Here is a 26,790-nt window from a genome sequence, read left to right as displayed (position 1 = left end):
GCCTTTTACTGACCAGTAATTACCCATTTTGGGTTACAAAGTTCATGTCTGACAACTGTCTTTACTTGGGTTCCTATTGGTAGTTTGATATTCACATTATTAAAATAGTATATATGTAAGTCAAGAAACTTACATGATTTGATGATGATGCTCCATTGTCGTCTTCTGTGTATACTTTTGTGTATCCTTCTAATACTTAAGAGGCTTGCGATTGAGCTTTCCCGGACTCAGAAATCACGAGGCATTTCACCTCCAGACACTCATCTTAGTCCCCAGAATGATGATGGACCAGAAACAAGATCAAAGAAATCCGGACAAAGCACTGAAGTACTACTTGAGAATGTTGCTGCTCCAGGATTAGTGCGAGATAGCAAGGAGGAGGAGGAAGAGAAGATCCAGCATGAAGACTTTAATGTAGGAATTGTCTTTTTCCTGCCTCCTTGTTTATATGTAGCTTTTTATGATAGGATAGCAGTAGAAATGTAGGCGAACTTCTGAATTGTAAATTAGATTTATTATTCTCTGTGTGGAAATAGGAGATAACACCCTGGAGTGCTAGCAGCAAGAGATGACATTAGAGAGATGTTCCAGAACAGAGCTTATAGATACCACCACAAAAAAGTTTCCAAGTTGCAGCTGAAAAATCCAACTTCTGTGTTTGTTATCAGCTTTTGTTGTGCTTTGAGACCCTCCTAACTCCAGTATGATAGTGTGATGCTCTGGAGAGAGAGGGTTTCTGTTCATAGCTTTTGGTGAATGCATCAAAGTGCAACAGAAATGTTTCTTTTTGTAAAGACTTGTTCCGTTTTTCCTGTAGCACGACCTCTCTGATGGTGACCTGGATATTGATCTTGCTGGAGAAGATGAGGTGAACCACCTTGATGGTAGCAGCTCTTCAGCTAGTTCGACAGCAACTAGTAATACTGAAGAAAATGATATTGATGAAGAAACTATGTAAGTAACTTAAAATGCCTTTGAGATCATTGCTGTGTCTCCCAGGGTAACAATCCTAATTCCAGTGGAAACGGATTCATTTGCTGTATTGTAATTATGGCGTGGGGGGAGATGCCAGTGCAATGTGACGGGTGTTTCCTGTACTGGAAACAACATGAGCTGACATAGTTAATGCTAAAGATTGAGTTTTCAGTCAGCTAGTTCTTATCTTTCTGATCTCTCCATTTACTTTAGTGTTGTATTCTGTCTTTGACAAGTGATAGTCTGTGAAGGTTCTTTCCCAAAACACTATTAAGAAATGTGTTTCTACACTGTACACTGTAATGCAAGAGAGGGTCAGTATTAGGAAGTGTAGTAGTAGGAGAGTGATAATAAGGACAGTTACTTAAACTAGAGAATTTAAGGTTCTTAGCTGAGACTATGTCAAATCCTAGAATATTCATTAAAACATGAGAATGTGTGGTAACACATACAAATATAGAAGTTTGCAGGATCAGATTGTACAGTCTAGATACGTATGGCACTTTTGGACTCTTGGTTAGCGAGTCAGTCAATTAACACACTTTGATTTCTTCAGTTTGTGTAGTTTGGAATACAGGAAATACTATTTACAGTGCTTCATGTTATTTTCAAGGTATGTGCCATAACATTTAAAAAGAGCTGACAAGCTAATAATTGTATTTTCCTTTTACCACCCCAATCATCTCCTAAGGTCTGGAGAAAATGACGTGGAATATAGCAGTAATATGGAGTTGGAAGAAGGAGATCTCATGGAGGATGCAGCAGCTGCTGCTACTCCTGGAGCATCAGGTATGAAAAAGCAGCCTTCAGAATTCCCATATACGCAAAACGCTGCTGGATTCCTTCCCCTGTTCTTCTTGGAAGCAACACCAAGCTGCATGTTCTGCAGGCATTTCTATTTTTGGAACTACTGCATCATGTGGTTTGTACTGATTATTGCAGTGTAGCAGAAACATTTCATTGGTTCAATAAAAAAAGGGGGAATCTTCTGAATGTGCTTGTTTAAAAATGATACATAAGTTTGGAGGGAGGCTTCTCTGCCTCTTTGAAACCCCTTCCATTCCAATTGGAAGTAGACTGACAGGAAATTTTTACTAATGTCTCTGTGGCCTCTGAGTGTGCAACACATTCGCTTAGGTTTTAGTGCACTGTAAAACCTGAAGTCCCTGGAGAGAATAAAGTAAAGAATCCTTACAAGTCAAGCAGAAATATATTTTTAAATGAAATAATGAAAAAGCGCTCTAAGATCTCTTGCTGCCTAGAGATGATTATAGCCCTAATTAGCCATAAGTTAATAAGATTATGAAAAATATATGTATATTGAATATAAGTACGTTATGGCAAAGATATCAGAAGTGGCATTTACTCAAAGTGGTATTTATGCTACAGTGGTATGTCTGCTATTGCTTGAAAGACAGAATTCCTTACCTGTCCTGCTTTTTGTTGCTGTTTCAAAACTTCTTGAAAATTCCTTATGAGCTAGGATGTTAAGGGACATGTGTGTTTCCTTCTGAAAGCATAATCTTAAACGTAGGAGCACGCTGGCTGTAGAAACAGCATTTATTTAGGAGCTTTTAGAAAGTAATTTTTAACAGCATTTGTAAAAGCTGACACAATCTTTCCACCTGAGCTTCCTGCATTTACGTGCTTGCACTATTTTCCAGTCTGAACGTTAGTAGTGTCACCTATTTGTGTTGGGAGTTCTACTAAACTGTACAATTTTAATCTCACATAGTTAACTATTTTTCTCTGAAGACTCTCTTCATCTTTTGAGTGCCTTGGCCAGTATGTGATGGGAACATCATAACACAGAGCAGAGCTCAACTGAAGATCCCCTCCCTTAATCTAATTGGTGGGGGGAACCTAGAAAGTTTGTGTGTATTTCTTCAGAATAAATGCTTTTTGTATTGATTTGTTTACCAATCTATTAAGAGATTTATGTAAAAGATATGAAGTGAAATCCTTTTCTCTTTTTTCTTTTTTTTTCCCCTTTGGTGCTTTTTGACTTAAACTTTTAGTTAGAAGCATATCTGATTGCTTTCAGAATCCATAAATCCATGAAATAATACTGATGTTTTGTTAAGTTTCTTCGAATGTTTTCATTCCTAATCTGCTTGTAGAACTCTGTCCTTTTGTTTTTACAGGGAATAATGCATCACCTGTGTCATGTGTATGCACACTCTTTCCCTGTGACTCTTCCTTAGGTACTAGCCATGGCTACACCAGTGCAAGTGGAAGATCTTCACGGCGGGGAGGAAGTGCCCTAGGCTCAACAGCCAGTAGCAGTTTGCTAGATATAGATCCCTTAATTTTAATCCACTTGTTGGATCTAAAAGACAGAAATGGTATGGAAAACCTTTGGGGTCTTCAGCCACGTCCACCTGCCTCTCTTCTGCAGAGCAGAGGTAACCATACATCACATACCAAATGATTTAATTCCAACCTGGAAGGGGAGGAAGAAAAAGAGGGTGACAGGCAGTCCTTTTCATTGATAGCAAACATCCATATCCTCATCTGGGCTCATCAGTATGCTGCGTCTTACTGCCTACTCAAACAGTCTTTGTCTAATGGTTGACCTCAGCTTGAGAATGCTGGATGACTCAACTAAAACCAGAAGCGTGTATCAAGGAGGGTCTCGTCTTTTCTTGGGGGATGTGACTGAACTGGCTGGCTGGTTTGTGTAGCAACGTTGTAGAGATACAGTTCATGCAGTTGCTTTGACTACAACTGTGGGAAATGAATGAAAGGCCCTTTTCTAGAAAGGGTTAGCGCTGGAAGACAAAACAACGCAAAACAGCTTTCTGCTGAGAAAGCGGTTACACCTCTCACTTCACATAATTTGTACACTTAGTGCCTGAGAGTACTAGAAGCGCAGTGTGTAGTAACAAGAAAATAAATCCTGGAATTTACTTTTGTATGAAAAAGGCACTTAGAACTAGAAAAATGTAGGTAGTAGTAAGGCTGGAAAAGCACATGTAAGCACTTGTGGAAGAAAAATGGATCAAAATGTCAGGAGGAAAAAATAGCAATGGTATTTTCAGCTGAATGTAATCCCTATTTCCAAAAATGGAAGTCACTTCCATAAGTACAAAAAGGGGAGGCAGCACATGAACTGGTAAGTCTCAGCTCCGTTTTGCCTGGAAAAAGGCCTAGACAAAAGAATGTTAAGAGAGGGTGTTGCACTTTGTGCTGTATTGCTCAAGCAAGATGAAGCTCCTGTTGTGGTGAATGGCTTCCTGGTCATCTGTAGCTGCTGGCTACACAGCTGAAATTACCTGTTTTGCTGAGGTTCCCTTAAGGTTTGACTGTTCCCAGAGCTTATTCAAGTCAGTCACCTAAGAGAAAGCTGCTGTTACATTTGGAGTTTGCCAGACTTCACCTCCTAAGGTGAAGGTTTCAAAACTGTAAAGCCGAGTAGCTCTTAGAACAGCTGAATTTGCAATGAAACACTTACAGAATTTATAACGCTTCAAATAGACATCAAAGTTGATCTAATTCTGGCTGAGCAGCATGTAGGCTTACTCGGGCATTAGCTCCTCGACCTGATCTTCCGGTGTTAGGTACTTAAGGGAATTCCTTCCCTAGTTTCAGATTTCTTTGAGTTCTGTATGTTAACATGAAATGGTGGTGGTAGGAGAATCTTATACAAGCACTTGGCAAAGTTGTTAACTGTTTTTATAAAATTTGTTACTAACCGGCAGTCAGGTTTGTGAACTCAAGCTTGTCTGGCAATATAGAATAGTAGCTTAGTTGTCATCAGAATTCATGCAGTAGTATTGGGAACCTTGCGTCTTCCAGTGAGCAAGTTTTGAGGCCACCTTCTGTGGCAGGCAGAGAATGAAAATCTGCTGTCCCGGTAGCTGTGCAGTGCTTGCAACCTAAATACTGTGATTCCATACTAGTACAGATGGGTATGTCTATCCCTCATTTTTATAGCAGGGCAAAAGGTAGAATTCTTATAGCTGTTAAAAATAGGTGTCTGTATTTAGAGAACAATTTTACTTACCTGTTGTGTTCTTTAACTTTTCCTTTGGTAAAGCATCATCCTATTCTCTAAAAGATCGAGATCAGCGGAGACACCAGGCAATGTGGCGCGTGCCACCTGACTTGAAGATGCTGAAAAGACTTAAAACTCAGATGGCTGAAGTGCGAAGCAAAATGTCTGATGTAAAAAACCAACTATCAGAAGTGAGAAGCAGCAATGCTGGTTCATGTGATGGGCAGCCCAGCTTCTTCTCCATCGAGCAAGGTGCTTTAGCTGCCTGCGGAACGGAAAGCTGCAGCAAGCTGCAAGAAATAGGAATGGAACTACTGACAAAGTCTTCAGTCACCAGTTGTTACATAAGGAACTGTAAGTGCATAGAAAAGGGGGGATTTAAATGTCATTCTAGCAGTTGTCAATTGTATAGGTGGTTTATATATCCAGGCAGCTGGAAATAGACCTTTTATAGTTACTCATACTCAAGTTCAGCTATGGGAATTCAGAAACGTATAACCTACACTGCCTTTGAGTAAGTAAACGTTACTGAAACTGGTTTTAGCCCGTCTCAGTAAAAGCACCAAAACTTGTGTTCCACAACCAGTAGTGCACCTAATGCAGTGAGAATGTTCTGAGGTTTAACCCAGCATGGAACTGATCCTAGCTGAAAGTCATTTCTTGTTGACTGCCACTCTGCGTCTGGCCCGTCTATGAACGTGAGGATGTTTCATGATGCTTGCCAGTGAACAAAATTTAGAAATGCCAGACTTGCTATACTTTAGTAACTTGAAATCTTGCTAAGATTCACGTAAGCCAAGATCCTCTCTGCAGAAGGTGACCTCTTTCAAAGAGGTGCCTGTGTATCAGTCTGTTCAGGTGCTGTCACTTCACTTAAAACAAGCATAAAGGCAGGATACTGCAGCCACTTGTCACATCTTGAAATATTTTTGCAGCTGCAAGTAAGAAAAGTAATTCACCCAAGCCTATTCGCCCTGGAGCAGCAGGAAGTCTGTCTTTACGAAGAGCTATGGACTGTGGGGATAGCAATCTTCGTTTAAAGGGAGACAGTCAAACTTCTGAAGGTAAACGAGGTCATCTTCACGCGTGTGATGGGATGCATCTTAGCATCTGTTGTACAAAAGCTTTACAGGAAGGTTTTTACTTGGCAACTGAAGCTTCCCTGAAACTTGACTGGATCCTTTCTGAAATCTAGTTACATTGTTGTACCTTTGATAGCTGATCTGCTGTGAAACAGTGCCATGCAGTTGACTTATCAGAATGTAAATATATGTTACGTGTTACTTTTGGTCTCTCTGAAGACGTTTCAGGAGTGAACTTTATAGTGAAAATCATAGCTCAAAAAGTACTGACCCAGGCTTCAATTGTGATTTGACTTAAAGGGAATTCAAGAAAACTCCAGATACACGTGATGAAAGAATTGTATGATATTGCTGCTCCTGAGTTTTACCATGCCTTTCCTTAAGTGGTAATGAAATGAAATACCTAACACAGGAATTGGTATTTTGCCCTTCTCAAGTGTTCAGAGAAGGAATGGAGTATCGCAGTTGTTTTGTTATAATGCTAAATAGATAGAGAAGGCGTGGGTGAGAAACTGGAACATACCATAAAGTCCTTACACAGTGTAACCGTGACCTTTGTGCCCAGTTCCACCGTTGTCCAAGACTAGAAAGGCTGCCTTACTGCAGCCAAACGACTTTGCATCTATAACTCGGAAAAATGACAGTGAGGAGGCTGTGTTACTAGAAGATAAGTTTTAACAACACAAGATGGGGAAGGATTAATCTGTGCTTACCCGAGTGTACTGTCAGAAAAGGCAGCTGCAACAGAAGCTCTGTGTGTTTAGAGTGGACATCCAATGGTATGTGTCACCCGTATGTTGACTTGAAAATGTAAGGTTTTAAGAGTGAGGGTGGGGAATGTGCATACACATGCTCAGAAACGAACTGGTGATGTAAAGCAACTGGATGTTTAGTCTTTTGAAATAAGGCTGGATGTGCTTTGAGTTTTTCTCCCTCTTTCCTCAGGTGGCATAGGGAGCTCAAAGTTGAGCAGTCGGCATCACTCTCCCAGGCCCCTGGCTAACAGTAATGCTTCTGAGGCACTGCCGAAGCCAGAGGAAAGACCTTGTGAAGGTTCAGATTCCGATGTGGGAGTTTCTGGCTTAAATGGCTTAGCTGCTGTAGAGAAGACCAGAAAAGTTGGTGCTCTAGGGTAAGGGTTTTATTCTTTATTCCTCTTGTTATCTCCTCCCTCACTTGCCCTTGATCTAGAAAGAAAAAATACCAATCTGCTAAAACCAGGTGCTTGTAGCATGGAAGAGAAATTACTTTGAAATTTACTTGGTTGCTTCTATTCCCTGTGGATATCAGGTTTTGGTTTTATAACTACTAGGTTACAAGTTGTCTTTTTTCTTCTTTTTTATTTTTTCTTTTATTTTGATCAGTGTGCATGTAGTCTGACACTTTGATTTGAAAGGCAGGCCCAGTCTGCTTTCCCACTATTCTTGCAAAATATCCTCTAACTGAAAGTTATCACTTTTGATTTTTCTCATTTAAGACAATATTTTTCACTGTGACTCTACTTTTCAGCAATTTCCTAATAACTCCCTGTTGGCTAAGGGCAATGGAGTGCTCAGTTGTGTGTGTGTGTGTGGGGGGGTTGTGTTTGGTTTTTTTCCTAAATAGCAACAGTTACCATTTTTGGAAAATACTCATTGTAGACTTTTCCAGGGTGGTTTTTTTTTTAAGATTTAATTATTTCTAAATCAATTAAAGCTGGAAGTTTAAGTGGATATACAAGAGACTTAAACAATGAGCAAAACTAAAAGGATTTGTTTCTGTAGCTGGATTGAAGCTGAATTTCTGACATGGGTTTTTGTATTTCTCCTAAATTCTTTCTTAAGATCAAATTCTAAAGGATGTCGTACAGAAGGAGCACAGCCAGGTGGTCTGGAAAACAGCTCTGAAACTGGTGAACTGCAGGGTATGCTTTCTGAAGGTGCTTCTGCAGTGCCAGAAGAAGGTAAAGTGGATGTTGTAGAGGGCAAACGCAGTGTGACACCACTAGTCTATTGTGATCCATTTCTGTAATGGAAATAGCTTGAAGGGGAAAGAAAAAGAAAAAAAAAAACCACCAAAAAAACCCCCAACAAAACCAAACAACAAACCCCAAGCCCGGTTTTCATGGCTGTTGAACTTTGCTGTAACATTTGGCAGCTGTAGCATAAATCTGAATGAGGAGAGACCATCTTGGTGTCACTGCTGTCTGCAGAGAAATAGTGATGTCATGGTGCAGCAGGGATGTGAAGACCCAGCAGATAACATTATATGGGGCCATCTATTTCTCTGGACTACTGGTTGCTTTTTGTACCTCTTGATACGACTCCAGGTCTTTGCTTTGGTGTTCAGTTGCATGACCTTGAAAATAATTTCTTATCTAATTAAAATAGTAGCCAGTGACCTTGGCTTTTAAGTCTTCTGCCTTCAGGGACAAACCACATTGGTAACTACCTCCACGTCCGCACTAGAATCTCTCCAGCACTTCATTCGTGTCGGGTATTGTGGTACGTAAGCCAGTTTCCTTAGAGACTTGAAGGAAACTTTTCCCCCTCCCTTCCTGCATCCTTTCCATGCTGGAAAAAAATATTATTGCGCTTTTTTTTTTTTTTTGAAAGTCCACGTAGAAGAGTTTTTCTTATCTTGCTAAAACTCTCCTGCCTTCCACCCCTGCACTAATTTGAATTTCAATGACTGAATTGTAGCGCAAAGCCTATATTAAGGTGCCAGCATCCATCTCTCCCTGCAGTGTGCAATATTGTGTAGGAGTTGGCATTTACAGAAGGTCTCTCAGTGACAAAACTGAATTTCTGCTCTTAGTCACTGCAGCGTGATCATGATGCGCTCCCGCAGCTCTCCTATTATAGCAGAGAGCCTAATAGGAAAATGTTTTAAAAACTGAAATACTTCATTGTTAAAAACCCCAGGAAACAAATATTACTTTTTTTTTTTCTTTCAGAGGAAAAACTACAGTAGAGTTGGCACCTCCCTTAACTACTTGCTTTTTCTTAGCAATGAGTATCACCTCTTAAGAAGTAAAAGAACAGAGCAACCCCTTTTGTCACCTACAAAACTGTAAAAAAGGGAGAGTTTTGACTGCTGTCAATGCATGCTCAAGGTCTGGCAAAACAAAAGAAGCCACCTTGATTATCAGCAGCTATGGTTCTTTTTTTGTAGGGAAAGCACGTTTTATATGTGTGAGACTTGAATAGAGTATTGCTGCTTGAAGGGTCTGGTAGGTACATCTGCTGAATGGGTCGTACTACCTCTTAACTGTTAAAAAAGCAACCTTTATTTGCTGTCCTAATTGTAGAGGTAGGCTGAGCGGCTGGCAGGGGGTGCAGCTCACACAGGAAGGAGCTGTGGACACCTGAGTCTGTGCTCAGCTGGTAACATGTGGGAACCGCTCCTCTTGAGAGAAGCTGCACAGCAAAATGAGGCTGTTCTCAAAGCCTGATACCCACTGTTCTGTCAGATTCCTTAGTGCTTTGGTAAATACATTTAGCTCTGAACATGCTCCTCCTCTCCTGTTCTCCTGCCAGCTCTTGGTATTTGATACTGGTAGCTCTTAAGTGTGAAAAAATTGAATGCTTCAGCTACGTAGATCTTCCTGCCATCATTTTTGCCTTGTGGTTTTTGGTTTTTTGGGTTCATTTTTTGCAGCTGGGGTATGTCAGAAGCATGTCCTTCATCTCCTACCAGGAATGAGCAGCGACAGTGACATTGAATGTGACACGGAAAACGAAGAGCAGGAGGATGCCACCTCTACCTCGGAGGGGTTTAACCATGCCTTCTCTGTCCAGTCCTCAAGCGAAGGTAGAATTGACTGTGAGCCCCCATCCCAAACACTCCCATGAGCCTGCTCGGAGCTCCTCTTACACTGAATGCTGCAAAAGCAGAGATTGCTGATGGTGCTGTAGAGCCATTCAAGCTCAAGCAAGTACCAATAAGATTCGGAACTCCTCTCTTGGGATCCTAATTAGAAACAGATCCGAACAGGAGAGGGGAACTCTTTCTAGCCTTGAGAAGTCAGTTTAGGTGAGTCTCCAGGGAAGCGTTGGAAAACCCATAGCTCTAGTTCTGCACTGGAACTCCCTGTGCACCAGGGTGGGCACTGTAAGTAGGCTGATCTCGGGGAGGTAACGCTGCCTTAGACGTGGATTTGCATCTTAAGTGGCAGGAATGTGCTTTGAGCACTTCAGTGTCATTTCAGAAACTCATCTCGTATTTCTCTGAAAAGCTTTAACCTTCTGATCAAATTAAAAGCTGTAAGGTGACAGCTGACACTAGGGGAAGTTGACTAAGCGTCCCACACTGCATTAGCAGCGTGACCTAACAGCTCGGCTCAGTCACCGAAGTTTGCTGCTTTGCTGTGTGCCCGCAGCAGGCGCTAAAACCTCTCAACTCATGCAGGCCCTGCAGGGGCCTTGCAGGTGACAGAATGTTAACTTGCTGTGTTCCGATTGCTCATCTGGTAAAGGTTACTGGGTCTTTGTTTTCAGTCTCGGAGCGGTGCTCAATGTTCCCAGAGGGTGATCAAGTCGGTCCTGATGAGCTCAGCTTTGTTACTGGAGAAGACAGCACCAGGTAATTGTAACTGCTTGCCTTCGCTAGCCTGTGAGGGCTGTAGCCCTGGGGACACGCCTTTCCCATACTGCTCCTCCAGCTGCAGAGATGAGAGGCAATGGTCATCTTGCTGTGAGTAGACAGATGGGTATTTGTACAGTCTCATGAGCTGCGGTCTGCCACCAGGAGAACCGCGGCAGACAGGCGAGCCCCTGGTCTGCCTCTGCGTGGCCACCCTGCCTCCCCGGGGCTGGCACCTGTCTCAGAAGTTACAGTGCTGAGGGAGGGCTGGCTGGGTTTTGCATGCTTACGTAATCATCCATAGAAAACTCTGCTTGGATTTAAGTACCTGCGTGAAATTCTGACTCTAAAGGTTGTATTTGCTTGAAGCCCTAAAAACTGTTGGGGTATGAGGGTTTTTGGTGAAAGCTGACTTTCTTTGGAGCAGGTAGAGAACGGGCTTGGGGCCCGAAGACCCGCTGGCTCACATCCCTGGGAAGAGGGAGGTGCGTTTATTCACTGGCGCTTAGTCCAAGGCTGTTCATGGCTGTGTGCACACTCCAGTCTGTCAAATACCCTTGTGTGGTGGTTCTACACTCATCTTAAACCTGTAGCTGGGGCAAAATGGCCTTTGGAAGGCCTTATGCTAAAGGTTGCATTCCTGCTGGCTCTGCCAGCTTTCAGATGTCCAAAAGGTGCTGGAGCCCTGATTCAGGATGTGTCCTATTGTGTCATTGGAATAACCACGAATGTGAGAATGTCCTCGTTTTGAACTGGCTGTGTAAGACTGCTGAACCCTACGGCTGCAGTGGGGTGAGAGTTGGGGTGAAGGAGCTGGTGCAGAAGTTGTTTCCCTCAGTCTGTGGTGTGGACCAACAGGACATATTGCCAAACTCTGCCACTGTATGTTGCGTTTTGAGCTGCTGAACTACTTGTGAAGCTATGACGAAAACTGAGTACCTGGTTAGTGACAAAGCATGAATAACTGTACCCGATAGTTGTCCTTGTCTCAGCTGGCTGTACTGATGTTCATTCTGTGTGAATGTTCCACAGTGTAAGTGCTGTACAACTCATAGTTTAAAACTGTTTGCACTTTCTTTGTTAATAAAATGAATGTTGAAATCTGGTGTGAAGTTTAAGATGTTTGTGTGTAAATAAGTGAAATGGTAGAGACTGTCAGGGTAAGTAGTGCGCTGCTACCACCGTATGCTGCTCCTTAGCACCAAGTTGCTGTCATGCCCGGCTGCGTATAGGAGAACTTTTTCTTGCTGTACACTTGGCACTTATTTTCCTGAATCATTGAATGAAATAGCTTTAAAAATCCCAGATGGATTTAAGCAATGTTAGTAGAAGCCAGGCCCAATGCTTAAATCTTGTGTATTCAAAGAGGAACTGGGGAGGATCCACAGTTTTTACTTCACCTTGGGTTTGTATTCCTCAGCTGAAGGGAGGAGGGGCAGCTCTGAGCTGCCTTGTGTGCAGATTGTTCCAGGTGCTGAGCACTGAGGGTGGTGTGTGACGAGCTGCACCCTCCCATAGTGCGTTGTGAGTGTTTACTGTTGTACAGGGCTGCATGTTGATGATTATACACAGCTCAATTAGCAGTAATCACACAGCTCTGCCTCTTCAGCATGCACAGATGCTTTGCTCTTAATCAGAGGCCTGAGCTGAAGGAAATTATTCTGATCAGCCACATGATCTGTTCTGGAGTTGGTGTCCAACCCTTGCAGGGACAAGGAGCCGGAACCATCGTGCTTTGTGCACCTTATGACAAACTTCTGTACAGCTGGTTTTTAAACAAGAGGTGGGGAAAGAGGCTTGGAAGACTTATTTATCTAATTAACTTTCACTGTGCTGCAACAGCCCTTCCCTTTCTGGCTCTAAAACAGATGGGCCCTGGGTAACTACACAGGTACCAGACAGGCCAGTGCTGAACTGTGGTGTTTTCTGTTACACATTACACAAAGGAAATCCACTTTCACCCCAGTAAAGATGCTTAATTCAGATGGTGGGTGCTATCTTTGTTAGCTCTTAAATAAACAGACTACCTGAAGTGTGGTTTAAATTACTGTTTTATTAAGATATTGGTAAAACTTCAACAGTTTTTCTGTATAAACAGCTTTCATAAATAAAATATGGATGACTAATACATGGTTAAAACTGAACTCATATGTGAACTGTAGAACAAGATCGTGGATGAAAGTCCCAACACTGTGAAATGGTTAGCTTTAGTTTATTCACTTCATAAGGAACATGTTAGTTCAATGAACAAGATAATACAGAGGGGCAACAGGAGCACCCGGTGGAGCAACAGCCACCGCACCTGGCTACAGGAGAAGTTGAAGTACTCGGGGTGGTCTCGGCCAACTTCCCTGTTCTTGTTCCAAGGTGTCTTCTAGAGTGAAGCAGAGAAAAAACCGAACAAAATGCAATTGCGACATATAACAGTTGTGCTAGACCCTAATCGGTGGGGTTTATTTTTTGTTTAGCTTTAATGCTGGCAAGTAGAGTGCGATCGCCTGATTAGCGAGGACTGGAAAGGATGCGAACATTTAAGTCAGAGGTTGTGTTAATGCTTCATTGTTACTTATTGCACACAATACGAGGGTAGAAAGTTTTGTTCCTGTTGCAAAGAGGATGTGAATTAAAGAAAGATTGCCCTAAATTACAGGCATGAACAAAGCTGCAGTATCCCCTTCGATGGCTTTGTTATGTGACTAGTGCCGAGTGAATAAATTGTGCTGAACCAGCCTCTAATTTAGACCAATCTTTCTCATTTATTTTTTTTTTTCCCCGCAGAACATTGCCAGGGTCAGGAGGATTTAGTGAGGAGATAGTGGACCTGAACTACAGCAGCCGTGTCTATAAACACAGAACTTGTTATGCCTCATCTTATCTGCCCATAGGACAACGCGGTTCTCACTGACACACAGTGTTCCAAAAACAGAGCGGAGTTTCTGTGACGATGTACCACTATAAATGTGGCGTAAGTTAAAGTCTGCTTTGACATTGTCCTTCAGTGTTACAATGCAATCTAAATCAAATACTGAATGGTTTTAACTTGCAAGGACAATTGATGGCACTTTTAGGTAAAGAAAAGTTATATACACGTGTTTCCACCCACCTTTAGTGCAAATTGAAATGGGTTAACAGCTCCCTGGTCTGGTGCTATACTGCTCTCTGCAACGCAGACATTCCTCAGAGTTGCACGTTTAAAAAGCGTACACAGGAAACTACCAGAGTGGGGATTGAGTGAATCCCGCTAGTACTCACAGTGAAGAGCTTACGACCAAGTTTTGAGCAGCTCCAGACAAACTGCCTGGAGCCCGTGCCTCAAAACCAACACAATTTAAAAAAAAAAAAAAAAAATGTTTTCACTACCTACCTCCTAGTTCTGCAAACACGGTTAACACGGGAACTGAAACTGATGCGGGTTGTGTTAACGCGGAAAAGGGATACTTCAGCTCTTTATTGGAAAGATTCGTTATACAAATTTCACCACCACTAAGATACACAATAAAAATACAAAACACAGGTCACAGACTGAATCTCAGTATCAACAGTTAATAAATACAATTAGATACTTTTATATTAGCCTAATATTTTTACATTGTCACCAGATAGACAAAGTACGAGATACAGAACACTTAGATACCATTAGAGAGGGATTATTGCTTACGTTAGCAAGCAGCAAATAAGGGCACAGGATCTTGAACTGAAGAGAACTACTTCCTATCACCAGTGGCATTAAGAGAAAACATTGCATTTCACAAAGCACTGCTTTTTTGTCTAGTGTGTAGAATCAAGAGCAGCATATATCAGACCAATAACCACTACTTTTAATATTATAGAACTTTAAAGGACTTACCTTACAAATGGTTCCTATCTACTCTATAAATATGCATTTAGTGAAGAAATGAACACTTGCTATCTATACAATGTTTTTACCTGACCACACTGGAACTACGATGGTAGATTTTTGTCTCCTAGCAAGATAAATGGTATGACTCACAGAATTATCATTTATGAATCCACACCTAAAAAGCTCAATCCTTCCCAAAACAGCACACATGCAGCCCAGTGCTCTTCAACTGCTCCTGCAGACTGGGAAGAAGTTTTATCATCCATAACGGTTTTTTCATTTTCATTTACTCATCCAAGAATTGCACTTAACCACCTTTCCCTCCAAAGCATGACACTCGGCTCTAAGATGGACTTTCAATGCGCCATTATTACTGTGAATAATTTAAAACAAAGGCACCACAGAGATGCCCCGGAGTTGCATATTTTACCATTTTGTGGTTTCTCAAATTTCCTCAGTAAATCTGACTTGGAACATATGCTGCAGCTAAAGAGAACGTTGACAACTGCTAAGGCTTAATCAGATGACAGATAAGAGCCAATGATCCCGTAAGATTAAAAAAAAAGTCTGAAAAAGATCAAAGGAATCTAAAGCCACACTCCAACTCCTGGGTACTCACAAAGCCTTTTGCTATTCATCAGATTGCTTTTAAAATAGTGCATCAAAGATAGAAGCAGCGGAAACTGGCAGAATTCAAACCTCGCCATCTCGTCGTGTTGAATAATCTCCTGACTACTTAATATTAAAATACTTTGCAAATTCTAGCTAAATACTAATACTGTTATTAAATTGTTACTGCTAAAAATGATATGAATTGTACAACAAATGCCTATGAAGACTTACTTTATTCATACTCTTCCAAACGTCTTACTGTAACAAAGAATAGTAACAGGATGTGTATTTAGTGGAGCTGATGGGAATCACCTGCTTACTTACGTCCCAATTAACCTCTCCCCTACGGGTTCAACATCACCTCGAGAGTAGGGAAGAGCCGGTGGGTACTGTTTGTGTCCCGGCTTGATACACAACGCTCTGCTTGTGAAAATAAGGGTGACTGACATTCCTCACTTTCCTCTCTGAACCCAGGTTTAGCCAAAGCAGAGCTCTGGTTTGTCACCCGGTTTTACCCTCTCACTCCACCCCAAGCGCAGCCCCTGCTCATCCGCATCCATGGCATTTCCATCCGCTCTGGATCGCTCCGGCAGCCTGGCATCCGTTCCCACGCATGCTGGAAAATGCCACATTGCAGCAGTACCGCTCCTCGTAGCCACAGCATCCTACCATCCTTCATGCCGCAACTTTACGTTAAATTACGCCTTTGCCATCTAGAAATCGTTACCGAAACCAAACAGCTCATCAAATTGCTCGTTATCCCTAGCAAGCAGTTCTCTGGTTCAGCTGGGTGAGTGACAGTAGTATTGTACTGAACATCTCCACAGATTGGTTTCTTTTAAGACCTGAGATGAAGTTATGGTGGAAAGAGGTTGGCTCAAAGCATTAAGCACAATCATATTCGATTAAAACTAATTCAGAACAGTTTCCTAAGCTGACAAATGAGAAAAATGCCACTAAAAGCACCAGAAAGATACGAAATTTCCTACACTGCACCTCTAGCCATAGGAAATAATTTTTTAAAAATTACAAAAAAGTTTTCTTCATATTCCACGTTTTATGTTACATGAAAAAAAATATGTAAATTATGAGTCTGTACCTCAGTTGGAGTCTGAGAACAGAGTAGCAGGAGCTTAGTTTGTCCATTCCTAAGTTACCTGGTAAAACCCTGTATGGCTTTTAGTCTTTTACCTGCAAAAGTGGATGTAGTTTTCTTATTCACCTTAATGCTCGCCTAAAATAAACAGAAAGCAGAACACACAAAAAAAAAAAAACCCCACACCTTGACTCCTGTGGAAACTTCCCCCCACACTCTAAAAAAGTTTGGCAGTTCTAAACCGGAATCTTTCATTACATATTGCTCCACAGACGTCTCTCAAGCAGGTCCAGCTTTCTGTGTTACAGACTGTTCCCTAACCATGTCTGTTCACGTGAACCGGCTGTTTGGCTTTCACTGGTGAATGTGACTAGATACCTGTGTGTGCGGGTGGTCGGGTGGCTGTGACGTTGCTCGGGGTGGCACCACCAGCAAACTGTATTGAGATCAAAACAACTACATTTGTTAATTCCTAGATCTATTTACACATGGTTGGAGCTTTGCAGGGGACTGGAGTACAGTTCTGAAATGCCCACCTTTTTTAATGCTTTCTGACGATGCCAGTTTTATTTTGGGAATGTCTATTCTGGGAGTCTGACGGGGGAACACGAGGGAGATGGTTACATTTTACAGCATTGATGAAGGTATGAATCTGCTATACAATTACTTTGTCTTCGCATCAAAACCACGCTCTCGCTGTAAGCGCTACGACTCGCCAGCCTCCACCATGGGGAGTGTCTTACCGACAACCTTGTGCTACCGCGGCCCCGGACAGGTAAGGACAGACTCGATCCTCCTATATGGGAAGGCTCGCGAGCCAAGAGTGGCGCATGAAACTTTGGTTTGAGCCTGGCTCCGCGTCGCCTCTTCCCGTTACAGAGCTGGAAGTGAAAGAACGCAGCTCGTTTTCCCAAGGATCTGAACAGTTCATCTTCCAGCCCAAAGACGACAGGGGATAAGCCCTTCACCCTGTAGACGCTCTGCCCTGCAGCACCCAAACTAAGAGGAACGTTGTGCTCCCTGGGATCGCCCTGGCCACAGATGGATGATGTGGTGCACTCTGGTGATTCACTCTTCACTGTTAAGCCGTTGATCAAATTCACGCTCTTTGGTATGCCAGGACTAAAGACTTGACTCGGTGGCAGACATTTGGCACTCTGAGGTGTACTAGTTTCTGTTTTTGTCAGGTCTAAATAGCCTTGATCATCAAACAGGTTAATGCTGGACCCTATGCTTAAGCTAGTTCTGTCGGTGAAGGAATCCACTCGTCCCTCATACCCCAGATCTGCAGGTGCTGAGCACTGGTGCTGGGGCCACGGTCGTTTGCAGTCTCCGTGGTTTTCCTTATCTTCTCCACTGTCTTCTTGCCCACCCTGAAAAGAGTTCTCTGTCCAGTCCGACTCCTCGCTAACATTGACTGCTGCGTTCATGTCCCTGAGAAATACCACGATGACAGTAATGTTGTCGCTGGAACCGGCATCCCGAGCAGATGCCACTAATTTATGTGCTACCATGCTGCTGTCGCCATTATTCTCCTTTAGATGGTCAGCCACCACTTTGACTGCCTCATCGGGATTGACTGTGTCATAGAAGCCATCGCAGGCTAAAATGAGGTAGTCTTCAGAGCCATCTAGTACAGTGGAGGCAGAGTCTGCATCCCCACAGATATATGGCTTGTGCTCAGCGTCCCCTGTGGAAAAACAACACACAGACACACCAGACCGTGGGTTTGCAGTCACAGCATCTGGAAGCCCTTTTATTAACGCAGCGGGGAGCCAGTGACTCTTACCCCAAGTTAAAGAGATTATTTGGAAATTATTCCCTCAAACTGTAGAGGAAAAATATAGAGGTCATAGCTCACAGGTCTATCTTCAGCTGTATTTCAAATTTTGATCACTAGAAAATTAAAGTTTTAATGAAAAAGAAAAGCAAGCCTGAAAAAGGAATTAAAGCCCACTCTTACCAATAGCTCTGGAGACTGACAGGCTCCCGTTCACCCTCCAGGCTCCAAACCAGACCACGCAGCCACCAAGTGCCTCGATGCGCTTCTTCTCATCCTAAACAGCAAGGCAACATGAGAGTTGTTTGGACAGAGCGCTCACTGCTGCCGTCGCACTCTGAACGCTTCAAGAAATATTTGGTTGTTTTCACAACACTGCAGGCCCCACCAGATGAGAACAAAGGATTTGTACACAATCCGTACCAACTTCCAGAGCAGGAATACTGGAACATACGCTGCCGCTCCCAGAGACACTGGGAAGGCAACGCTCAGTGTCTGAGCATCCCACATAATGCTGCTACCTGTCAGCTTCAGTGGCAAACACTGCCTGGGTGTATTTAAACCAGCCCATTCTCACCTCTCGATCTGGTTTGTGGGGTTTCATCAGTTCCACAGCTTGGCCTCTCCTCACGAGCATCACCTGGGAGTCCCCAAGCCAAGCCACGTGCAGCATATTTCCTCGGATGAAAGTTACCACCCCGGTGGTTCCACAACGCAGACTCTGGATAGGGTGAAAAAAACCACCCTCAGTTTTAAAGAAGCAAATAAGAACCGTTTTAAAGCATTTTCCTGCTTAACTCGAGGACAGAACATGTTGACATTCCAATGCACAGCCTGTTCCCGGGGAGGAGCAGGCAGTGCTTTCCTTACAGCAGCAAGGACTGCTCAGAGCCAGCCTGGCTGAACGCAAGCGATGGATTTTGCCGCCCTGTGACTTCCCTCGCATTGGAATCTCATTTCAGAAGCTGGGCTCTGCTTGTGATCTGCCGTGCTACTGTTTCACTGGACTTCCTGTGTCTGTTGACACAGCGCTTGAACGCTAAAGAACTTGGAGGAAGGTTTATTTGTAAGCATCTGGAGTTCCCTGCACTTATCTCAGCCCTTGCATAAGTTTAGGAGGCCCAGGAGTCAGTTATCCATTTATTCTTGCTTTCTGGAGCTAGGAAAAGCGTATGTTATAGAGATGAGGAGAAAAAAAACCCACCCCAAGGACTAAACCTAGTTAGCACGCGAACATAAGAATAGCAGCAGCATCCTTCTAAATGAACTGGATGTTGCGTGACGTGGAGGTTGACATTTTTACGGAGCACGAAGAAGCCCACCAGCGGGCACCGGCTGTATGGGCTGTGCATGGACAGCTCAGTGCTAACGCCCGGCCTGTGCTCAGCACAGCACTTGGAGCTGCCCTGATAACAAAGACACAATTTACAGACAAACACTTTCCGAGTGAAGCCCGGTAACTCAGTCACCTCTCTGGCTGCCTTTTGGACAAAGCGCTCGTCAGTCACCCGGAATGCTCGGCACAGTGCCTCTGCCGGGTCGTGCTGGAACATCTCCTGATGGACCATGTTCACATGGAGGTGGATGGAGGCATAGATGGCAGCATCCACTCCCCCATGACCATCAAACACTGCAAAATAAGCTTGCTCTTCTTGGTCCTGTCAATGGAAACATATTGAGAAAACCGCTCAGGAGAAAGCAATGCAAACAGCTAATTGGATTGTCTTAAAACTTTTGAACTTGAGATTTGTGGTGTCCTCATTAAAATGCACTTAGAAACAGAGTCTGCACTGGACAAACAAACTACTCAGACCATCTTCACTTGCATCAGTGGGAAATGTCCACCTTTTTGCTGATGAATTCTACCTGCAAACTGCAAGGGATGCCCTGCAAGAATCACCTGTGAAGCGCTCTCAGTGCTCCTTATGTTCCATTTGTTACAATTCAGTCACTCAACTCAAATAGAAAGTGCCATTCTCATCAAATTGTGCAGGAGTTTTTGTGACTGCAAAGACCACAGAGAGAGACGAACATCCAATACGGTTTGCATGAAGTCTACATCAAGACTGGAATCCACCAGGGATAAAATGCCGGTACAGTTAAAATGTGAAGCCAGCCAGCCTCTGCTTTCATCTTTTTTTTTTTTTTTTTTTTTAAATCTCATCCATATCACCTTAGATGCCTGTTTTTAAAAAAAAGCCTGTATGTACTCTCTCATCAGATAATTGTGATTACATTCACAAATCAAATACAGCAAAATCACTCATCTTCAAGTCAGTTTTCTCAGCTTCCCCTTATCTGTTCAAACAGAAACAATGCTGTACCAAGAGACATCAGCTCCAGCGCCTAGTCATACGTATAACACACCAACCCACTGTCAGTGCCGATTCAACCTTGACAGCCATCTCAATGACTAGAATATTTGTACATTGTAATTTTTAAGTAATGGGCTCCAACACAAATTGGAATAAGAAAGCTGAGAATTGACAGGCAAAGGAAACACCTGCCTCTGTTTGCATTAATATCATTTAAAGGCAAGAATGTGGATGGGGCAGAAGATGGTTATTAAAGTGACAGGAATCAATTATGCGGCAATCTGATCCTAAAGGTAAAATTTGTGCCACTTTATTTGCCATTCTTGAGTGTCCAGTTTTGTATCTGAAGGAAGAGTAAGCATGAGTGTTTGCCTGGTGAACACAGAAATTAATGGCCACAGTTCCACCAAACTACTCATGTTGCTAGATCCTTGTGTGAACTGCAACCAATTCTCCTGTAAGTTTCGTGTTTGGGGTTTGTTTGTTTGTTTGGGGTTTTTTTACTTACTTTCTTTACTTTTGCTTTTGGCTTCATCCTCCCAAGAGAAAGTGTTGAAAAGCAGGACAGACCCACCCCTGCAGACAACTGACACCCCTTCAGCCACCGCATGTGTGGCAACATCAGGATGGGCCAGATCCAAACTTTGTTTAGTTAGATGACATTTCACCAGAAGTCTGTGAAAATTGCTCCTTTATTCTATATACCCTACGCAGAAACTGCATGTCATACTGCCTCTATGGTTACAGAATAGCAACTGAACTAACTTAAGACCAGGTTTGCCTCTTGACTATCAATGCCCCCTCAGGTCCCTCATAGGGATGGCTTGCATTTTCACAGTAGAAGACTGCCTAGTTTCCCCAAGAATGGAAACCGTATTTAGCATATGCATTTGTCTTCCACGTGATCTCTTTTTACCTCAAGGTTGAAGAGCATGTTGAAGTCTGGGATGCAGACATGCTTGTCTTCCATCTTCCTGCGCATATTCTTGATGGCATGGATGGACGTCTCGTAGTAGCGGTGGGGCTTCGGCTGGAGCGGAAAGTCTTTCACCCAGTTGCTGCAGATCTCATGCAGTTTGCTAAAAACTAAGCGGGCTAGCTTCACTGTCTCAATCTCTGGGGAAGGCAAAAACCACAAATGAAAGGCTAAGAGTGCTAGTAAGTGAATTTTTTTTTTCCTGCATACATTACAAAGATGAAACAAAACCATTCTAGCCAAGCCGTTGAAATGGATGTCAGCAGGGAAATTCTGGGCTCTGATGCATAAGAAGAGGAAGCCAAACTCACCATAATCAGCATTCATCAGTAAGCAGCTCATTGTTTGTTTGTCTTTTTAACTTAAACATTCCCCCATGCCTTTGGGGAACTCATTTGCAGCATAAGGAAAAATGAAAAGCAAGTACGTTTCCCTCAGCGTTTGATCCCCTGTGTCGCTCTGCACTGTTGGTGGCTGTCGTGGCATACAGCATCCCATATGAAACCCACAATCCATCACAATGACGTATCGGGTTTAGACCAAACGATCTAATCCAGACACCACTTCACTGCAGAACGGAGGCAATACAGTGGCAAATAAGCTACAGAAATTACTAGTGTTACTTCAAGATGTTTTATTGTACACATTCAATAGTGTAATGTACACATTCAGGTACCTTCTTAGTTTCATAACATTATTTCCAGATTCCTGGCTAGATGGTGTGTCAAGGAAATCTGCATGGCAAATGAGAAAACTGTAAAGGTCTTATATTTAAGAAAATGCTAAACTGTCACTCCTGAGAACTAGTAATTTTAAAATGCACTTGACAGTTGTTCTGAAATTCAGGAGAGGAAAACAGGAATCAGAGCTGAACACATCAAAATCTCCTTGTGCATGATCATTCACCAAAGCCAGAGATCTTCAAAGCTAAACAGCAGCAATCCATGAGCATCAAATCATTCCTGGAGGAGGAATGGCCCAAATACCAGGAGCAGAGGGGAGGGTTACAGCATCTCTCAGTTCACAGAAATTCTCTGAAGAACCTAAAAGCAGCATTTACTAATTTCCATACTAGGTCTACACAAGATGTGGGCTATAGCCATTAAGAGCAAGATATATTCCCAGTTCTGCTGATTATGAGTTGGTTCAAGCCTGATCTGCAAGAGCAGCCATTAAGCTGGAAATAAGCTATAAACATAATCAAAAGAAGGAGTCTTAGCTTCTTGATCACACAGCTTTAAAAACAAGTGGTGGAAATCAAATGATTGGGTCATCCCACTACTGCCATAGCGATAGATGCCAATTCCCCCGCAACACTTAAACTGCTCGCACTGGTGCCACCAGAAATTTCTTTGCTGGGTAATATATTTAAAGAGGGAACAGGTACAGCCTGACATGTCCAAATTACATTTTCCAGAAGTGAACCCCACAGACTTGCTCTTCCATTTTTTCCAGTGGGTTAACGGTGTACATTTCAATGTCACGTGGCTGTTACACTTCAGAGCGTCACTCTGAAGGAGGAACGAGTAAACCCACTGGCTGTGCTGAGATACTAAACACCCTTCCCCAGCAGGGAGTATGCGGAGTGTCAGCATCATCGGTAATTGCTCTTGAGGTTAAAACAGGAGAAAGGCCCACAACAGTCAAACCACCCCCTCACAGCTGTAAATTACTCATCAATTGTTAATGTTGCAGCGCTGAGCCAGAGCTGACTCAGCTGTCATTGCGGTTGTGTCATGGAGAATTTCATTTCCCTCCTGCTGCTCCAAAATCCCCAGTGTTGGAAGTAGCGCTTAATTGTACCACAGCTAGTGGGAAATCCAGCTCAGGCATTATTGTTCCCAAAGACGACTGACTTCTTTTAGACCAAAATTGTGGTAGAAAGAATACCAGTAATCAGATTCTGCTTTTTAGTACCTACATTTTAAGACTTATTTGGAAAATGTGGGCAGCGTGACAAACAGGGAACAGCAGCCAGGTTTGTAGACATGTCATCAAGCCAATGACCAATCTTCCTTAATCTAAGAAGTCCAGTTTCTGACTAGGCAACGACCTCTTTGTGTCTTGGCTATAGCAATCCCATCTCCTAGTACCTGGAAAGACTGGGTAGTGGGACTTTGTGATTTGCTTTGGAGTCTGCTGGATATTTTAGATACCTCCACCGTGTAACACAGTCCTACTATCCAGCCTCCTTCGGTGGCTCCTTAACAATGCTGAACCCTAATGTGAATATATTTCTCCACAAAAAAGAAAACTAAATGTTCTTAACCTTTCAAAAAGGAAATCAAACCTCTTTCAGTTCTCATGGAAGCTGTTTTGCTCTTCTCCAGTGCAACTGGAAGAGAAGAATCAGGCATGCCTATGACTCTTAGATTCTGTTCTTGATATCCAAAGACACATAATCACCCCAAAAAGAACAGGCCCATATTCTTGCAGTCCTACATTTGTGGACTCAAAACAGTTTTCCTTCTTTTAAGATTAGCATTCTTCTTTCATGAAACTTCTAATTTCCTTTCCACCAGCACACCAATAACTGCTTTTACCATTCCTAAGTATGCAATATGATTTGTCACGTTGCAATTCTCAGAGTGAAATGTGTCACTAAGGAAATTTGGAATATTTTTTTTTTCTTCTAGCAAATTCAAACTTGAGGCAAATCAGGTAAATGTATCCTTGTATTATACAGAGTAAAAATCCTTCTGGGTTCAGAAGAAAAAACAACATAGAATTGGATATCAAAACCAGCCAGCTAAATTCAGCTTGGTTTCACATTCTGCAGCAGTCCAAACATCATTAGGATGAACAGTGAACTCTGAGCACAAAACTTCAGGATGTAGAAATCCCATTTTCATCACCTGCTACGTTTCCCTTTGTTTTCTTTCAGAGCATGAAGGTCTCCCTGTATGGTACCAGTCAGGGCGTTCAGCAGTCACAGCTCTCTTCTAAGTAACCAGCCCAGGTTTCTCAAAGGACTCCTACTAAGAAGGTTAGCTAGGATGGAGTTGGTGACCTTTTGCAATGAAATCTCCTTCAGCACTGCATAAATCCCCCTAATTTTGTTATGGTTTTCTTAGCCAAACCTTGCATCACTTGAGCTAATGCTCTGTTTCAAAAATTATCATTTACGGTATATTCTTTGAAATTGCAGTATTCATGTGAAACCATTGCTTTACTACGGTCCAGAAGATGTTCTCTCTCTTCATCTTGCCCTTTATCTTCATAATTTGACACTTTACATTGCATCTGTAAAGGTATATTTTATTTTCCAGTACCTTCATTATGACAGTTCACAACATACTGCATCTGGAGTCACATTTTTAGTGCCTGCTATAGCCTGCACACATATCAATCTATGTTTGCATCTGTGTGTTACAGATTTAGATATATTTAAATGGCAATTTCTGTAGGTGTGAGGGTTTTGTGGTGTTTTTTTTCTTTTTCTTTTCTTTTTTGTTGAACTCTTTAGATATTCTGTGTGGAGGCTTAGTCAACATTTCCTTGGAGACTGTCAAATATTTATGCAAGTCTCAGAGATCTCAATTTGAAATTAATGAAGGCTGCTCAGCCAGAACAATGACAAATCTATTCCATTTACCTGCTCAGCAGGAGGAGGCAGCAATACCTACAAAAAGGGAACCCATAGCATGTTTTTCTGTTTCTCAGGTTCCCAAAGGCCTCTGAGAAATACAGCAGAATCTTCCTTTTTCGAAGAGCCAGATTTATATATCCTACTTATCCCCAGAATCATTTACTTATTTTTTTAATCAAAAAAAGGAGGGAATGGACAAAGTAGTTTGGTGACTGTATTTTCAAGATCAAATGACAGAACTTCTCTCAATACATGTGAGAAACATTGTTCTTCATTGTAATGAGCACCCCAGAAAGTTTTTCAAGGTTATTTAGGTCAGCAGAGTCCTGAAACAATTTAGGGTGCATGGCTTTGAGCTGGATGCTGCAAAAATCTTGTTAGCCAATACAGATAAATTGAGAAAAGGAAATTTTCCTTTTAAGCATGAAATATCTTTATACTATCCCTCTGCTAAAACTATATAAAAAATTAAAAGCCATAGTAAAAATTATACTGACTGAAATAATTCAGAATTAAATTCTCTCTTCCCACATATATTTGACTTGCTCTAAGGCTGAAGGAGGACAACTGGCACGTACCAGCAAGCAGCAGGACCCCATAGTCTAAAGTGCTTGTAAAGAAATGCAGAGCCACCAGATATGGTCTTATGAAGGTACACTTACAAGAAAGGAGTGCTTTCCACTGGCTTTTAAGAAGAAAAATTTGATCAAGCACAAGTACAACCAGAGAAAGGCATTTAAAAATAGAGACAGAATTCAATAGTAAAAGTTGAAACTAGACAAGATTCAAAGATGAGAAAGCTTTCACTAAGAAATTATCAGGAGTAGTGGTGAATTCTCCATTAATCTTTTTACATCAATATGGGATATTCCTTTACAAGAAATCTAGATCAACCTCATTTAGCTAGCTGATAGCAGGAACTAATTTGAGGAAAATCTAGTACCATTCAAGTGGTCAGACTAGATGAATCACTGAAGTCAACGCTGACTTCAAAAATCTATGAATTATCTGCAGTGTTCCAATATATAAATGAAAGATCCGCAGCATGTAAAATTGCACATTATCACACACAGATGTACTTACGTATGATCCCATCTGCATTGTCCACATGCTTTGGTAAGTAGTGTGCTGAAAGATCACTCTGAAGGACTTCATCTGAAGTTGCTCTGGCTAAAGCGGCAGCCAAAAATGAAGGACAATTACTGGAAAAGAAAAAACAAACAAACACACACACACAAAAAGATATTTTCATCTGCTTTAGCAAGGTAACTTGCAGTCAGGGAAATATATAACAATACTTTTATATAAACAAACAGGAATTTGAACCGAGACTTGTAAAACTTCCAATTCTTGTTTGCTAGACAGCACCGCAACCCTGCAGCAAGACCTCCGACTCACCATATGGATTTTAGTAACCCTGATTTGCTCTTATGTTCCCCGTTTCAAAGTTTTAATGTTCCATTTCATAACCTCTATTTAAATGCTTTTCAAATCTAGACTCGAATCCCTCTGCAGTGTCTGGCATGCAACCCTTGCTTAGTGCACATTGTCTACATGCGCATTATACATTTTTATCTTAAGCCCATTCTGTCCAGTTTCTCCTAAGAATTGGAGTCAGGATTCCAAAGGGTAATAGAACTCCTCAGTTTTCAAAGTGTCCAAAACCTCACCAAGGGACACTGAAAGTTAAGGCAAACCCATAGGAGGTATGAAGTTGATGTGCATAAGGTTAAAAGCTCCCTCGTGAATGATCTCTATCAAGACTAAAGTGGCTTTAACTCACTTTAGCTTAATTAAGCCTGATATCTCCCAAGGTTAATTAATCTATAGCAAACCAAGGCCACTTTAATGTACATTCTCTCATTCAAGAGGAGTTTAATACCTCTTAATTTATGCATGACTTTGTATTTCCCATTGGTCTGCCTTAACTTCTCCAGGTTATCACCAGGGGTAACAACGTCCTG

At 42.2% G+C, this 26,790-nt stretch overlaps 2 protein-coding genes across 6 annotated transcripts in view; one reads left to right on the top strand and one right to left on the bottom strand.

The window, feature by feature from the left end:
* Positions 1-11,723, top strand: part of TRIM37 (tripartite motif containing 37) — a 29,224-nt gene extending 17,501 nt beyond the window's left edge. Inside the window, exons 15-25 of one of the 5 annotated variants that reach the window (XM_054847683.1) lie at positions 202-414; positions 818-954; positions 1,667-1,764; positions 3,180-3,380; positions 5,015-5,326; positions 5,908-6,036; positions 7,000-7,186; positions 7,878-7,996; positions 9,733-9,846; positions 10,533-10,617; positions 11,045-11,723. In XM_054847683.1, coding sequence (XP_054703658.1) covers positions 202-414; positions 818-954; positions 1,667-1,764; positions 3,180-3,380; positions 5,015-5,326; positions 5,908-6,036; positions 7,000-7,186; positions 7,878-7,996; positions 9,733-9,846; positions 10,533-10,617; positions 11,045-11,048 — 1,599 coding nt within the window. In that variant the 3' untranslated portion in view covers positions 11,049-11,723. Of the gene's footprint in view, positions 1-201; positions 415-817; positions 955-1,666; positions 1,765-3,179; positions 3,381-5,014; positions 5,327-5,907; positions 6,037-6,999; positions 7,187-7,877; positions 7,997-9,693; positions 9,847-10,532; positions 10,622-11,041 lie in introns of those variants that run through there. The other 4 variants (XM_054847682.1, XM_054847681.1, XM_054847680.1 and 1 more) reach the window with 4 other exon arrangements.
* Positions 11,724-12,650: 927 nt separating this feature from the next.
* PPM1E (protein phosphatase, Mg2+/Mn2+ dependent 1E) overlaps positions 12,651-26,790 on the bottom strand; it is a 69,174-nt gene continuing 55,034 nt past the window's right edge. The window contains exons 2-7 of the mRNA XM_054847685.1: positions 25,910-26,028; positions 21,178-21,377; positions 19,416-19,604; positions 18,524-18,667; positions 18,130-18,223; positions 12,651-17,856 (exon numbers count right to left, since the gene is read on the bottom strand). Coding sequence (XP_054703660.1) covers positions 16,787-17,856; positions 18,130-18,223; positions 18,524-18,667; positions 19,416-19,604; positions 21,178-21,377; positions 25,910-26,028 — 1,816 coding nt within the window. The 3' untranslated portion in view covers positions 12,651-16,786. The remainder of the gene's footprint in view (positions 17,857-18,129; positions 18,224-18,523; positions 18,668-19,415; positions 19,605-21,177; positions 21,378-25,909; positions 26,029-26,790) is intronic.

This window comes from Grus americana, chromosome 19 (genome assembly GCF_028858705.1).
Source record: "Grus americana isolate bGruAme1 chromosome 19, bGruAme1.mat, whole genome shotgun sequence".
Lineage (NCBI taxonomy): Eukaryota > Metazoa > Chordata > Aves > Gruiformes > Gruidae > Grus > Grus americana.
The sequence above is the reverse complement of the archived record's forward strand: the minus strand, read 5'-3'. Positions and strand labels throughout refer to the sequence as shown.